Genomic DNA, 17,343 nt, shown 5'->3' on the forward strand with positions numbered 1-17,343 from the left:
CATAGGACAAAGCGTACAGATTTCAAACATGAATAAAGGAGATGTCAAGTTAATGTCAATGAGACAGCACACCAAAATTGTTTTTAAAGAAAACCAGCAAAACGATTTAAAATATTTTTTTTATTTTGAATACCATTGTATCATAGATCTATAGAGCTTAATCCCATCTAACAATAAAAATGACATCAAATAGCAGTCAATAATTGTACTGTAAATATAGTGTGTAAAATATCTGCAGATGTTACGCCTTTCTTCCAATTATTAACATCATAAAACATATAAATACATATACATTTTTCATGTGTCAAGGGAGCTAGAAAAGAAAATCATGCTATTTTCCTACATAAAAATATCTTGTATTGTACACAAATTTAACCACGGAATACTATTGTATACCAATTTTTGTAAATGGTCATAAATACATGTATATGATAACTAACGTAAAAGATTAGAAGATATATTACTGGCGACACAAACGTTTAACAGTAATTTAACTCAAATCCTATTATGCTTATTAGCAAATCATTCCAATTCTTATCCTATTTGAATACTATGGAATGCAATACTACTAGACAATCTGTATTCTGACTGGTATATTTAGCCACGATGTTGTAGCAAATTTGAATCAAGCTAAATCTTTTTCTAGACTGATGTACTGTAAGCATAGTCTGCACCATTAGCCACTAGTCCGATGCCCCAAACTAGTAGAATTTTATTTAAACTAGTAACTATTTGCAAATATTTGTTTAGACACATAAGAAAGTTGTTGGAATATTGGTCTTCAGACTAGTAATTGGAAAAGATTTTGGTGCAGACTGTTAGTAGTGCTCAAACAGTGATATATGACGAACAAAAAATAAAATGGCAGGTACATAATGCCATTTGGCAATCAAGGATTTTCTAACCATTTCCTTGTTTAGTTTGAATTGTAGATTTGAGACATGAGAATAATGCTAGCTAGCACTGCTACTAACTTTGCCTAGGGTAGATAGATATATCAATTTATGCATAACTTACTTGTGTCATATGCTCAATATCTCTAGAGAGAAGCCTAGGGTAGATTGGTATATCAATGTATGCATTGCTTACTTGTGTCATATGCTCAAAATCTCTATAGAGAAACCTAGGGTAGTTAGGTATATCAATGTATGCATTGCTTACTTGTGTCATATGCTCAATATCCCTAGAGAGAAGCCTAGGGTAGATAGGTATATCAATGTATACATTACTTACTTGTGTGATATGCTCAATATCTCTATAAAGAAGCCTAGGGTAGATAGGTATATCAATGTATGCATTACTTACTTGTGTGATATGCTCAATATCTCTACAGAGAAGCCTAGGGTAGATAGGTATATCAATGTATGCATTACTTACTTGTTTGATATGCTCAATATATATATCTCTATAGAGAAGCCTAGGGTGGATAGGTATATCAATGTATGCATTACTTACTTGTGTCATATGCTCAATATCTCTACAGAGAAGCCTAGGGTAGATAGGTATATCAATGTATGCATTACTTACTTGTGTGATATGCTCAATATCTCTATAGAGAAGCCTAGGGTAGATAGGTATATCAATGTATGCATTACTTACTTGTTTGATATGCTCAATTTATATATCTCTATAGAGAAGCCTGGGGTGGATAGGTATATCAATGTATGCATTACTTACTTGTGTCATATGCTCAATATCTCTATAGAGAAGTTGTTGATCTTCTGTAAGGTTCTAAGTAACCTTATTCAAGGACATATACCTTTTATATAGGACTCTGTTTGCAAAACTTGACCTTTTAAAGTGATCTTTGATTGCAACCCTATTTAAGGTCAAACCTTACCTTTTATACTGACTTTTATCTAAAATCCTATTTGAGGTCACATCTTACCTTTTATGGTGAGCTCTGTTGGTGACCTGAGCAGAGGACATACTAACAGAAATATCACATACAGGAAGGACAAGGCATTGTACCTCACCACACATGCTGAAAATAAAGAATATATCAGTATCACTTTTCTAAGTTAAGAAACAAATCATAGCAATATATAAGCCTAGCAAGACGTTCCTTTATTCATACAATGTAGGTAGCAAGGAGCAAAATGCTTAAGAAATTTTCTAGCTGATGAAATCACTGTCCTACATCTGTTTCTTTTAAACTGGTAGTAAGTTATCTGGGAAACTTGTTTCTCTGATATATATGGTTATTTCAAGGATATCTTGGGATTTGGGAAACTTTTTTCTCTGATATATATATGTTTGTTTCAGAATATCTTGGAAAAGTTATTCCTCGAACATATGGTCATCCCCATGATACTAGAGTATCTTGGGAGAGTTGTTTCTCTGGTATAATGGAAAAACAAAGGATATGGGGTATCCATCTATGACACAAAATCAGTTCATGCACAGCAAAAAAACACACAAAAAGCAAAGGAACAACACTTTCATTGCTGTTCTTCATCTCAAAGTCACAGTGAGGCCTTCAACACGTAGCAAAAAAACTCTCACCTCACTGCAAGTTTAAGACGGCCCCTAGCACGGTTATTTTCATGATATCTTAGGTAAATTTTTTCTCTGATATATGGCCATTTCCAGGATATCTTGGGAGCAGGATCTGCTTACCCTTCCGGAGCACCTGAGATCATCCCCAGTTTTTGGTGGGGTTCGTATTGCTTAGTTTTTAGTTTTCTATGTTGTGTCTTGTGTACTATTATTTGTCTGTTTTGTCTTTTTAGCCATGGCGTTGTCGGTTTGTTTTCGATCTATGATTTTCACTGTCCCTCTGGTATCTTTCGCCCCTCTTTGGGAAAGTAGTTCCTCTTGATTTTTAGTTATTTCCAGGATATCTTGGGAAAACAACATACTATATATATATGAGAGGAACAACACCATTTTTTTATTCTTCATCTTGCCAGTTACTGTAAGTGATAATTACACATAGTGTGGCTGTCAACTCTTAATGTTGGTTCAGAGATCATAGAATGCCTGAATGGATGATCACATCTCAATTTTTATAATTAAGAAATTTTTTCTTAGTCACCCTAATTATCTGTAATGCTAAATTTGCAAAAAGACAGATACAATCACTCATAAAGAGTTATAAAACCAATTTCTTCTTGAAATATATTTCCTGTGCATTTTAAGCAGACCTTTATAACATAGTTGATGCTTTTATTTACTTTAAAATTCTTGTCTGTGTATGGGTATACTATTGTTACTACACTGTAAATGTTTTGAACACATGTTATTACACTGTATTAGTTCCTAACATGAGTCCATCTTTACTCTTACCCTAGCCATACCTTTAACTTAAACTTAATCTCAGTATTAATCTAAACCAAACCAAAAAACGAAATGGTTCATTCTGTAATTTCCGAATCAGTTTCTGTAACTTAAGAACACTCCAAAATTATATACATTGTGTATACTAGTATATATATATATATATATATATATATATATATATATGCACTGAATGAATTTTTTTCAAATATTAGGAGTTTGCTTTCAAAAATGTGACAAATGCAGGGCTTCCAAAACGGTCATATATTCCGGACTTGACCGAAACTTTCATAAAAAGACCGGCTGCTCTCAGCCTCAAACGGTCAAATAGAATTGGTGTGCCACATTTTGTTATTCAAGGCATTTTCATGAAACGGTCATTTTAATTTTTACCAACTATCGATCGATAAAAATGTCCGTTTGGGGCTTTGGGCATGTCCGTTTGGGCATTTTAGTTTATAATTGTGGCAATCTATTTCACAAAGATATTTCGGTCATAATTGGGTTTAATAAAACAGAAGCAGCATATTTCAGATACTTTGAAGTGTCTCAGTTAGTCTAATCCTCTGGGTACATAAATGTATGGCTTAATTGGTCTTTAGCTTGTGTACATCAATAAAAAGTAGAAAAAACACGTTTTCTTTATTTAAATAACAACAAGCTGTCAAACAATTATCCCTTCAATAAGTTATATTGAAGCCATAAATCATTCACTGATTACAGGTTTGTTACCTTTGATGAGGTGTCCTTAGCTTGTCTTTATCAATAGAATTAATGATGCATAACAATGGACATAAAGGTAATCAGGTAAACGAGGTCAAACATGTAAGCGTGTATGGAACAACATCCTATTTAATTACGCTTTATAGATATTATTTTAAATGAGCATTCAGTTTAAAAAAGTATCCTGATATTTAAAAGTTATTCTTCAAATAAGGATATTTATAAATGAATAAGTATGATATATATTATTTTATTTAACACTGTACATCGTGTTAAATACTGGGGTACTCCCAAGGGGAAAATTTACAAAAATATATAGGAAAAACACCGAGAATAGCTTCGCTTGGGTATACCAAGCTGAGTTGTCCAATAAATAAGGGGGCGTTCTCTATTCTTGTTTTCATATTAAAAACTGTTTTTATAATTAAAATCATAAAGAATAATATCCAATCATGACAATCTCCGACTGTTATAAAGACTTTGTCTCAAATTGAACTTTACAAATCTGCCATCATGGGCAAACGTAAACGTGACGATTCCGATCAAAATTCGAAATCTGCTAAAAATGCTAGAAGCTTTATTCATAAATGGTTACAACTGTTTTTATGGTTAAGATTTGACAGTATGCTAAATGCCATGTTTTGTGACATTTGTCAAAAACATAAACTTAAAAATAACTTTGTAAAGCCTGGTTCGACAAATTTTCGAAAGTCAGCCGTTGTAGAGCATGCTAATAGCAATGACCACATTCAAGCTCTTAAATTAGAGACAGCTTCCAAAAGTAATCCAATTGTATCAGTATTTGAGAAAGTTCATGAAAAGACTGACAACGCAATGTGCACCTTGTTCCGTAATGCTTACTTTATTGCTAAAGAAAACTTACCAATGGACAATTTCAGTCAATAAATGATTTAACTAAGTTAAATGGTGCCGTGATCACTTCTAAATTATATCAAGAGAACAATGCCTGCTCCGAATTTATTCAGACAATTTCCGATGTTATAGAGAAAGAGGTGATGTCCGACGTAAAGTTAAGTCCCGCCGTGGGAAATATGATCGACGAGTCAACTGATCTGGCTACGCAAAAACATTTAATTTTGTACTTATCATACCTCAAAGCTGGTGAACTGAAAATTAGTTTTACAAAACTTTTGAACTTGTCTTCTGGTACCGCCGTGTCAATTACTGCACATTTAATTGCCTATTTAAAGTCATTTGGTGTAGACTTGTCTAAAAAATTCGGCATGGGGTCTGACGGTGCGTCGGTTATGATAGGAAAGCATGGAGGTTGGGAAATTGTACAAAGAAAAATGTTATCACTGTTCGGTAGATTTTACACGGTTTAAAACAATATCCTTCATTGGGCCTCCTCAATGTTATCTATAAATACCGCATCAGTTGTAAAAGTCACGTGGTCAGGTAATCAATACACAAAAAGAAAAGTATCACGTGTATTGATGATCAAGTTGTACTGCAATTAAAGCCAACATCAACAGTTTCAAATAAGATGGCCTTAATTTACAAAGTGTTAAGTACTCACAGAGAGAAGATAGATTATATAAACAGAAACAAAAACATTAGAACAGTCAGGTACTGAAGCTGATTGATGCAATGATGGTTACTGTATTACGATACACAGAAAAATGACACAATACCGAGGATAATATTTTATTTATTTTTAGAATGAAGAAAACAAAACAGTTATAAATAATTTTATTGCATATAACACTACTAATTATTTAGACACTTATATCAATTTATGCATCCTCTCAGTTACATTTAAGTATCCAGCTGATCATTGACCGTCAAAAATATTTCTTTGAAAAATGTCCGGCTGTCGTCAGGAAATTTTGGAAGCCCTGGACAAATGTAACATTTCTTCGGTAAATGTTACAACATTAATACTTTACAACTGCATATTTTTCCTATACAACATATTCAGTCATGCATAACACACACAGATGCTAACTAGTACATTGGCCCTACAGCAAGTATGCAATATTTACACAGGTATAGAATAATATAACTCCCACTCCATTCTGTTGACGTTATTATAACATTGATGTTTCTGGCACATGAATTTTAATTTATATTCTAGATCTACACACTTGACACCATAGGTAATAAAGTCAGAAATATTTGAATTAAATAAGTTGAATAGCTTATTAAGCACTGTCATTACCAGTTAAAAAAATAATTTTACAGTGGCTTTCAATCATCTAAATATGTTATCAACGGCCCTTCACCTCTAAGTGAACAGAGGCATGGGTACTTTCTTGAAATAACAATATTTCAGGTTTAGTAAAAAACTTCTTTTTTTTCTATAACATACATGAACAAGAATTTTTTAAGTCAAAATTTTTTTTAAACTAATTTCAATAGAAACAAACAATTTTTCACCTCCCTTCTGAAAAAAAAATAATTCCCTCCCCCCTCCCCAAGAAATTAATAAAGTCTATGTACATACTTGTATATATATTACTATTGTGCATGTATTGAAACTGATTTCAAATTTTTTGTTAGTTGAAATATTTTGAAATGGACAATGTCACATATTTCACATCCCTTTCATCCAATCCCTGCTGAAATTAGTTTATTTAGACGTCCAGTATGTCATACGAAATTTTAAATTCACTAAATGTGAAGGACATACAAGTAAAAATACACTCCCCCTAGCAATCATATGGATAGTACTTTTACTAGGTGCTATTTACACAAGTGTTAATACCAAATAAATGTAATATATTGTACAAACATTGAATAAAAACAATATTTGGTATTTAACTATATTATTCTACATAAATATAAGACTGTCTATCATGTCTATATATAAAAATAAAAAATCATTCTTAAAGCCCCCTGTGGAATACCTTGTTGGTGGTTTACATTAAATTACTTAAGTTAGAATAAATCACATTATATATCAAAATACTAAAATATTTTGAATTCCTTTTTTTGACTATGTACATATATTAAGTATCAATCATACTAAGGAAAAAGCAATTTAGGTAAATCTTATGAATCTGCTTGATAGTCCAATAATAATTAAAATCCAATATCATGTTTATCATTGATCCATGTTATAAACTTTCATTCATATATAAAATCCCAGTCTTATAATCTTCTCATGTGTAGAAAAGCAGAAAATGAAAACATCTGGTCAACGCCATGGTCTTAGGAGGCACATTGGTATCTTAAACATACCATTAAATACACATTTTCATTTAAAAAGAAGCAGATAATGATAACATCTGGTCAACGCCATGGTCTTAGGAGCCAAATGGAATGGTGACACATTGGCATCTTAAACATACCATTAAATACACCTATGTAGAAATCATATACATGTACAGCCCCATTCATCATCAATAAGTAGTGCAACTACTCAAATGTGTCAAATAAATTTGCGGCAGCTAGCCATTTTCTAAATTCTTTTGAATTTGTAACTTAAAGTATTCAAGTCAAGCAAGGTAAACGTAAGGATATTAATTTTCAAGGACAAGAGAAATTTATTATAACAAATATGAAAATAATTTTTGTACTTGAACAAACTTCTGAAATCCACCACCTTCATGAAAAACCATATCTAAAGCAAAAATTGTTGTATGTTTGAACTTTAGAATATAGTCTATTAGTTCAGGGAATCCCCAACCCCCAAAAATTCTTTAAAAATAGAATATGTCTTACATTACTGGGTAGTCATTTGCAATGTATCTTGTCCTCTAGACTAATAAGACTGATATATTGAAAGGAGTGGTATGTGTACAAGCCATTGATGTTATACATGTAGTACAAAGATACCAATTTATTCTGTACATAAGTACAATGTAGCATTGCATGTATACAAGTTGTCCACACTTGGTTAAAGGGATAGTAGCTACGATTTTGACAAAATTATGACCAAGTTTTAAAGCTGCTAAAATCAAAGATATGTACTTTAAATTAACAATAAGATCGCTGAATGTTTATATAAAGTACAGAAGTGTTAATAATTGATAATTAATATCGTGTAGCGTGCATTTTCATCTCATAAATTATGCATTGGGTTTACTTCCCGAACTTTGCCGACACAGCAAGTGAGATGACCAAGATATAAATAAATATGAACATGTGCTTTTGTTTTCTTACGTATTTGACAATTTCTTTAGATTAAACGTACATATTTGAAACCATTTATCAAATTATGTAAACAACAAAATATACCAAATGCCTGCATATTATTCGAACCCAAGGTTCTCCAACAATGGCGATATTATACACTTGTTTTATATTTGTATGACAAAACAATGCCGATAACGTATACACGTGTTTGTGAATTGAATTGGGGCCTTCATGCAGGGTACACCGAAAGAATAATATTAAATTGTAAGAAGTTGATTTTTAATGTCTTCTAAGTTGTGAGATCACTGCTCTTAAATTTATAAAAATATTTTGGACAATAATGATTTGAACACGTCGCGATTTATTTTCATGTGATCTGGATTCAAAAAGTTCAGAAATGTTTTTTACATTTCGCAAACCGTTGTAATGTCGACTGCTTATATAATGACTTTATCTGTGTGACGGGTGTTTGTAAATGATTCTAATGACCAATCTCATCGCCGTTATTTATTTTCAATTTACAATAACTTGTCTGCACCTCTTTACTGTTTCTTTTTCTCGCAAAAACTGTAAACACACGTTCCATTTCCGCGATAACATTCCTCTGTTCGACATTTTCCCTTCGAGGGACAACTTGCGATTGTGCATTGGGAACTGCGGAGTTAAGGTCAACATAGGTCATATGAATAAGGGTTGGCTTAACATCGAATTTTTGTCTATAGACAAGAATTAAATTTAGGTGTAAAACGTTAAAAAGCTTCTAAATGCTAATTGGAAAGTAAACAGTGATGGTTTTATTCATTCTAAATAAACCTTTTGTACAAAATCCGGCATATACATTTTTGTAGATTAGAAAAATAATTTTAATGAAAATCGTAGCTACTATCTGTTTAATATCAGAGCTTGACATACAATGTATGGTATGGACTCTAGAGCTATTATTGCAAGTTAAGTCATAAATGTTTTTTGTTGTTAAGTTGCTGTCTCATTGACCTTTATCCCACATTACCTTTCATTTATAACTCATACGAACAAAATTTTCATCAGCACTTCTTTTGAACTGGACTCAGATATTCGTAAATGCAAATCTTTCATGTAAATGTCAGCTAAATCCATCATCAAATGTGAGTAAAGTGAATGCTTAAAAGAATATTTTTCCTGTATTTTATATTTACAAAGACCATTAACTCATAGGAAAATTATTGAGCAGCACTCAATTTCAATTTAAACTGCAACTATTGGTGATATCAAACTTTCATATACATGATATACAAAATCTAATTGTCATTGGAAAACAGAAAAATCATGGTAGTGCTTGCAATGTTTGATTTTCATTACGAAATGGCACAATTCCTACAACAATTGGTTATATAAATCTTTGATACAAATTTCATTGAAATCCATTATGCATAAGAAATGTTATTATGAGAATGCATACAAGTTATTCTTTTTTTCTACTTCCAAGGGCAAAACACTTGTTACACCTTTGAAAATTATTATGCAATACTCACTTCCAGATTTTGGTAATGAAAATCAATTAACTCAATAATTGTTAGCAATAGAGGGTTTACGAATGATAGAAGGAAGGACTGAAGCTCTTCATATATACATGTATATATATTCACCCTATTAATCGGTTTGACAATGTGAGAACTGATTGCCTCAAAAATCCAAATTAAATCTTGAAAACTGGATGCCTCAAAAATAAATAGCATGTAATCATTTCTTACACTATTTGAAGGACTGACTATGAAGCCCTGCATTTCCATATCCCTTGGGACAATAAAACTATGAATATGCTGTTATAATTAAAATAATATAAATACTTATAGTACTATTCAATGTTGCTAAATATATAATGATTATAAATATTTACCTGCTAACAGGATCAGAGGTACCAGTACCCTGAATAATGACCAGCATACCAAACTCTTCACTCGTGTTGTCATTTTCTATCTTTTTCACCCACTCAAAACCATTTTTCTAATTCACTACAAAAAAAAAACAATCAATACTAGACAATCACTGGGAACTTCAAATTAAATCCTTTTAATAAACACAAATTTTATACAGATTTCATAACTGTATGTTGTAGGTAATACTTCAGGGAAATGTATAATCTGTTTACAATGTGTCAACCCATTCCAATGATTTGATTCTGATTAAACAAAAACAACAATGAATTACATTTACATAGAGATGGGGATGCGATAGCGATAGATAATGTGTGATGTACATCACAATTGTTTGGCATTTAAAGTACCAAATATTTTTGAAAAAGAAGTGATGTAATAATACAAAAAACTGTGATCACCAAAAAATACATGTGATGTACATGTACACTGTACATTAGAGGTAGAGCAATTATATTATTGTACTTTTTAACAGGTACAACTGTAACTGTCTGTCAAGAATGTTGAACACCATCACTTTCTGACATGTTTTGAATTTTTGGTTTGAATTTTTGGTTTAAATGCCTTTACATCAAAAACATTCATGAATATCACCTGTCAATAATTTGGTATTCAAATCAAAAGATCTAAATCTTAAACTAGAATTAAATTGATTGTTGCTAGTGGTAAATATTTCATGCATATTCAGGACCAGAACAAATTAGCAATTAATAAAATTCCAGACGCACCATGAGCTGAGTTGCAATCATTATTGATTTAAAGTAGATGGATGAAACAGAATTTTGAATCAAAAACTATATATTTTTTTATATTGGTGATGAAAACTCGTCTGCTGACAATTTACGTTAAAAAGAGGCAATACATTGATATTGGACCTACTGACCAAAAGAGTTTTTTTTCTTTCCAAGGGTTACCCTCAAAATAAGCCTGATAAATGTTGGACATACATGTATTGTTCAAAAGATATAAATAGCTGCTACTTTCAGAATATTTAGATCCTTTTCAAAACTTACATTCCAAATTTGAGGTGCATAATAAAATGCACATGTACATGTAGTTCATAAAATGGAATTAGACATGTACCGGTATCAGCAAGTTTAACATAAAAACAAATCTTTTTTTTTTGTGAATATCATATATAGGAACGTTTATGAGGCCTATGAGTGATTACATGCTAGATCATCAGGAAAAAGACACAACTTTTGACTTTTTTGAAAAGTGAGGGAGTACTCAGCTGACACGTTGGTTATATAACATGTTATGAATCCATCAGAAAACCGCCATAGGATCATTTCACAAGCGTATATGCTTTTATTAGACTGTCTTATTTTTTGCACCATGTGGGTGTATGAATAATCCAAGTCTACCTATTCTCTATTATGACTTCATGTCAGCTTATATGATCTACAGGAAAAACTAAATAGCTTGAAATGGAAGTGCCTTAATTTTTCTGTTTTGACTGGTTTTAATCCATTTTTGTCAAAAGACAAGATTTTAAAAAATTTCCAATGTACAAGGACAGTTTGTGTCATTTAAACCAGCCTGTTTCAGTTTAATGTTGTTTTGGTAATGCAGTTGCAGCTTTCTTCAAAAATTTCCTTAAACTTAAATTTAAAAATATTCTACCTGCCAAGAGGAGCACAAATGTATACAAAAAGAAAAATGTCAAAATCAGAAAATTGGTCAAATGTCCATTTTTTATTTTCATTTATGTATTTTTATATCAATATGATGTGGGACCAAAAGATAAATGTAGAAATCCCAAATAGGATGCACACAAATATATACATAGACAAATAAAACAAATGAACAAAACACATAAATTGACAAGTGTCATGCAAGTTTCATATTAATCTTGTTTTAGCTATAAAACTAATTATTTCAGCATTTGAGTAAATTGAATTTAATTAACTTACAATGTGCTTATTCAAGAATGTATTGATTAAATTGTTATAAAATAGTAATTGAGCTGAAGCTCCCAAAGCCATGATCAAAGACAGTGCATCCATAACAATTTTAAAACATGTTTTAAAATCTTTGTGTTAATGAGTAATAATCAAATATACTGTGTCACCCTCTTTCATTCATAACATAGTAGAGCATTATTTCCCTTTCCAATGTGCCATATTTACCCTGACAGAGTAAGACATTACTATACTAACCAAGTAATAACTAAGCCAAAGGACAATAACAATTTAAAATAGCACCCTAACTGGAAAAAGAAATTGGTTAAGATTTAGGAAGTTTAGAACAGCCTTTGTTTACTTTGGTCTAATATGTCTTTAAGGACCCTACATTATCTGTGCCAGTGGGGTATTAATTTATGTCATTTGGTATAAAGTTGACTAACTGTACCTGCCTGGGGTCCCAAGTTCAATCCCCAATGGTACATTTGTAAATATGTTATATTTTAGAAGGAAACTCGTGTTTTATCACGTTTATTATTACATGTAAAATATCTACATATGTTATTTACTGGGACCTGTTCATTGCTGTAAACATTAAACAATAAATGTACGTAAACGTCGAAAATATTGTTTATCTAAAAAAATAAATGAAAACATACTTCTATAGAATATAGTAACTGTGATTCATATGAAATTGAAAATGAATCTGTGCAAAGCACATTGTTGACATAGCAGAACAAAAATGCATTATACGTTGACAATATTATTCATTGACGATAAAGAATTACTTTGAGATAAAGCATTAATATTTTACCTTTTTCACCTGGGTTGCAATCTTTTTGTCATGAATAAGAAGCGTCTGTTTTAACGCCACAATGCTCACATCATCAGCATGACAGATGCTCACGTGAGCGCCCTCTGTTATCATCAAGACTCTTATTCCACCGGAAACGAATGATTGTTTACATTTCCGGATATTCCAAACTGCAGATCCTGTTAAACATTAAAAATTTAGGTTCAAATTTGCACATTTAAAGGTAATGACACATCAAAAAAGTTCATCTTTTAAGAAGAATCAAGTCCAACATTTCTGGTCGCATTAGTACAGCTACCAAAACCAATTACTTATTTCGAAAAACTCTCCTCATTATCAGGTTGGGACCAAACACCCTATATCAGGTATATGTTGATAATACCTGCATAGAGTGATCACCCTTCTATAGAGGGATAACATTATCCCTTTGTAGAGAGAGAAATATTTGTTTAGACTGGATTTAAAGTAGGAAGATGGCAAAAGACGTGAAAGTGCATTTTCTAGTTATACAGGCTATAATCAATAGCATTATATGTATTAATTACTGCACTTTACTAAAAGTTGGGATGCCCAGTTTTCTGCTGAAGTGACAGAACTTGCAATCTATTGTGTACCTATCTGAACACATGAAAACAACAATAGGGACAGTTAACCTTTAACTTGTCGTATTTTGATTCTTAAATGACGGAAGTATTGTATGGGCGACAACTTTAAATTCCGCACGAAATCTGGTTCCTGAAACAAATGTACAGCATGATAAGATACCAAAGTTCATCATAACAGTATAAAGTATAAATAAACCGAAACCTGCTTGAGACAGATCCACTAACTGCTGATAATTTAGCTAGGGATGGCCTAACCCGAATAATTCAGTCCCTCCCTGTAATCGATCTCTCCTACTTGCGAATTTGTAGGATTTGGCGTGGAATTAGAGTTCTCTTCCATACAATTCTTCCGTCATTTAAGAATCGAAATACAACGACAAGATGAGAAAAATTGATTCATTCTGACGACAGACGTCGAATTTCATTAAAAGTGCTGACTGCTTCAAAAGAGAAATAATAGCAGAAACAAATCATGCCCACCGACCAGAAGGAAATTAAATATTTTTATGAATTAGACTTGGGATTCCTCCTAGAATTCACGTAGTAAAATAGGAAATATTATGTACGAAGTGAGATACCTTCTCTCTATATAATAATATATCAGTGACCGCTGTGGATAGTAAACGTAGAATTGATAGCATACCTGCCAACTTTTACGATTTAGGCGTTTACTACACGATTTTGACACCTTGTCACGATTGCACGATCTTGATCCTGAAAAAAGCTCTAAAACACAATTTTGTGAAAAATCTACACGAAAAAAAAAGATTGTTCCTGATTTTGAACTGTTCCCATGGGAAGACAATCGTGATCAGCCAATCAAAGTCTGTGTTTCTCATGATCAAATTAATAAGCCAATCAAAAACGTTTTCTCTCATGATTATTGGGACATGCTAAATTTTGAACTTGTGTTGTATTCCTCTGTGTGTTAGTTAGAATTGTAAAATCGTGAACATGGCAGGTGAATTTTCATCTGCAAGGAGGTTCTTACACAGCTTAAGAATAAAAGCATGGCTGATTGACAAAATTCAATGATGCAGTACTACCATAAAGATAATAAATAGTAGTTTATTCACTAACTTATTGACATTACACTTGCTGTAAAATATCATACACTACAGTTGTCATTTTTGTATTAAATTAAATTTCCAAATCATTTAAAGTACAATGTACTATTCTTTATTTTTCACAAGGACCAAATAAATGTCCTTCTTTGTACAAAATTTTATATTGGAAAAGTGAACAATCATTTAATATTCTTACACAAGAAAATAAATCCTGTTATTCTAGCTACATGTTCATCTTTTCTACTGATATAATAACTAGAATCATGCAGATAAACAGAAGAAAAAGGCTTGTAAGCTCATAATACAAATATGACACTTTTTCTATACCACAAAACAGCACGCGCAAAAAAATGCTACAAAGAATTGTAACCTTTGAAATTGTTGTCGTGCACTAAAATCCTCCATGGGGATTTTCAAAAGTTTGCAGGTATGTGATAGTAAATAGCAAATACAAGTTATTTCTAGTATATTTATGTTTATATAATACAGTAAAACATGAAAATAATTGAAACTAATAGAAAACAAAAAAATAACAGATTTTGGTAAAAAGGGGGAGGGCTAAAAAAAATTTCCTGTCCTCAAGTACCTATGAGAAAATGTAAATAATGAGTTTACTTTTTTCTTTTGTAGAATTGATAATGCCTCGGCAACTTAGTACCTCACTGAGTGATCTCATCCTAGCAATTTCAGCATTTTATGTTGCAAACCAGTTATATCGCCACCATCTTAAGCCATCTGTTGGACTAATTATCCAAGGAATAGCAGCGTCCATAGGCATCCTTAGATTCAGTATGGAGAACCCAGAGGGATCACTAATTTTCAAGGGTCACAAATTCTTTTCATGGTTAGCAGCCACATTTGGCATTCCGGCAATAGCTTTAGGATTTTGTGGCATTTACGGATCAGCTGTCCTAGCAAACAAGATAATAATATTTGTTGCCATTGTTGCAGTATCTTCCTTCTTCCTACCAACAAATATGAGACAGCTTACAACTCAAGCCGTCAGTGGATTCGCAATGTTGACAATCCTCCTGCTGTGTTTTATGTATAGAAATTGGTATGGTCTCGGTGCTGCAGTATTGTATGTTGTTTCTGGATTGATTGGCGGTTCAGAAGGACAGATAGGACCATGTTACAAAGTAGATATCCTTCACTATGGTCTTGTTATTGGAAATTTTATGTTTTGGTACTCATTTCCAACAGTAGATCCACCACCCAGTAGCAATACAAAACATTATTTGCAAAATTTTTGAAGTTCATACTATAATTTTACAGCCTTATTTCCAATTGTTTTTGATTTTTTTTTTACCATTAATTTTGTTATTCAAGCTTTTATATACTAATTGAGAATGGTATGCATTGTATTGATACTTAATCCAATGAAAAATATAAGTATTTTTTTTTTCAGATATATCATGGATACTTATGCTGAGTTCAATTATAAGATTTAAAAATGAATTTTATATAAACTATTTTTTCTACAATTTTGTAATTCAGGATGTGACTATACTTTTTCCAATAGATTTGCATGTGATTGAAAAAAGGATTTAGAGTGAAAGGTATTTTATTCAGTATTTGTCGATCCAACATTTAGGTTCTGGTCGTTTGTTAATGTTTTTTAAGACATCAATAACTTTGTCAAAACTCAATGAAATTTTACAAAATATGGACAGAAGCTTTTTTATGATCAAAATACTGTATCCACAGCAAAATTTGGATTTTTTTGAATTTTACTGATGAAAGGACTTTATACATGTAGTTGGCAGTTGACATTTAAATAAGTGTGGATTTAAGTATTTAAGATATCAATTATTTTGTCAAACAATCAATGAAACTTTGGCAGAAGCTTTTTTTATGACTAAGAGATAATGTCTGAATCTAAGTTTTTGAAATATTTTTTTTTTCATTTTTCAGTATTTTACTAATAAATGGATATATGTTTTGCAATTAACATTTACTTTCAGTCTAGGATTAAGTATTTTTTACATCAAAACTTTATGAAACTTTCATTGAATGTTATGAAACTAAACCAGAAGCTTCCAAGATCTAAAAATACACATGTAGCAATTTTTTCTCTTTTTAACAGATGAATTTAGTTTGTGGCATGCAAAATAATACTTTTAAACTGACAGCAGCAATCACAGGCAAGAAACAGGGTTACATGGAACCCTATATGAATTGTTGTAGAATCAGTATTTGCCAGTTTATAATAGAGGTATCTAAAATTCTCAGCCCCAGATTTTACAAGAACAAAACTTAAGAATATGATTTTTTTTACAAATATCCATAAAAATGCAATTGTTAAAAAAAATGATTACAAATTAGATCTATAAAGAAAAGAAAATAATTCAGCATCTAAAGTTTTGTTCTGTTAAAGTTAATGCTCACTGTCTTTGACAATCTGGTTGATGAATTGAAGTTTTACTTGCATGTTAAGTAAATTTTCAAGTCTAAATAAGACATATATACATGAGATTTATTCTAGTCATCAAATTGCAATAGAATTTTTTACTCATTTGAAACACAAAAATACATGTATGTCATATCACAAATACATTCTTCGTCAGAGTTTCATCATCAACATCTTTTTTTTACCGCTCAACTCTGCAAAGTGAATGTGTGATTTAATTCATGCCCTTGTTATTATATATTGTCATAAGTTTCTCTAATTTAAACCAAGGAACTCATTTTAATTATCTATAGATTTTCTACTCTGGTAGTTAAATCCGACAGCTTCTCTGATACTATAAGCAAAAGGTCAGCTATATGTGGTGTCTGGAATAAATATAATCGTATGGTGTAGACATGTCTGTCTGGCAGGGTTCATCTGATCTCAACTTCATTTTCATGGTTCATTGGTAAATGTTGTTTTTATGGTGTGGTCATTTCCTAAGATACTATAAGCAATAGATTATCTGACTTTCCTCAACCATC

General features: G+C 31.6%; 2 protein-coding genes across 4 annotated transcripts in view; one reads left to right on the forward strand and one right to left on the reverse strand.

Moving 5' to 3' along the window:
* LOC127701257 (piezo-type mechanosensitive ion channel component 1-like) overlaps positions 1 to 12,852 on the reverse strand; it is a 128,180-nt gene extending 115,328 nt beyond the window's left edge. For all 3 annotated transcript variants that reach the window (XM_052205077.1, XM_052205076.1, XM_052205075.1), the window contains exons 1-3: positions 12,738 to 12,852; positions 9,980 to 10,094; positions 1,889 to 1,984 (exon numbers count right to left, since the gene is read on the reverse strand). In XM_052205077.1, coding sequence (XP_052061037.1) covers positions 1,889 to 1,984; positions 9,980 to 10,052 — 169 coding nt within the window. In that variant the 5' untranslated portion in view covers positions 10,053 to 10,094; positions 12,738 to 12,852. The remainder of the gene's footprint in view (positions 1 to 1,888; positions 1,985 to 9,979; positions 10,095 to 12,737) is intronic.
* Positions 12,853 to 12,865: 13 nt separating this feature from the next.
* On the forward strand, positions 12,866 to 16,478 carry LOC127701355 (uncharacterized). The gene is made up of 2 exons (XM_052205249.1): positions 12,866 to 12,960; positions 15,040 to 16,478. The coding sequence occupies exon 2, from the start codon at positions 15,048 to 15,050 to the stop codon at positions 15,660 to 15,662; it is 615 nt and encodes a 204-aa protein (XP_052061209.1). The 5' UTR covers positions 12,866 to 12,960; positions 15,040 to 15,047; the 3' UTR covers positions 15,663 to 16,478.
* The last annotated feature ends 865 nt before the right edge of the window (positions 16,479 to 17,343 follow it).

The sequence above is a fragment of the Mytilus californianus genome, unplaced genomic scaffold (genome assembly GCF_021869535.1).
Source record: "Mytilus californianus isolate M0D057914Y unplaced genomic scaffold, xbMytCali1.0.p SCAF_5, whole genome shotgun sequence".
NCBI lineage: Eukaryota > Metazoa > Mollusca > Bivalvia > Mytilida > Mytilidae > Mytilus > Mytilus californianus.

Excerpts from the sequence above, each read along its gene's own strand:
- LOC127701355 (XM_052205249.1), top strand. The coding sequence starts at position 15,048 with ATGCCTCGGCAACTTAGTACCTCACTGAGTGATCTCATCCTAGCAATT.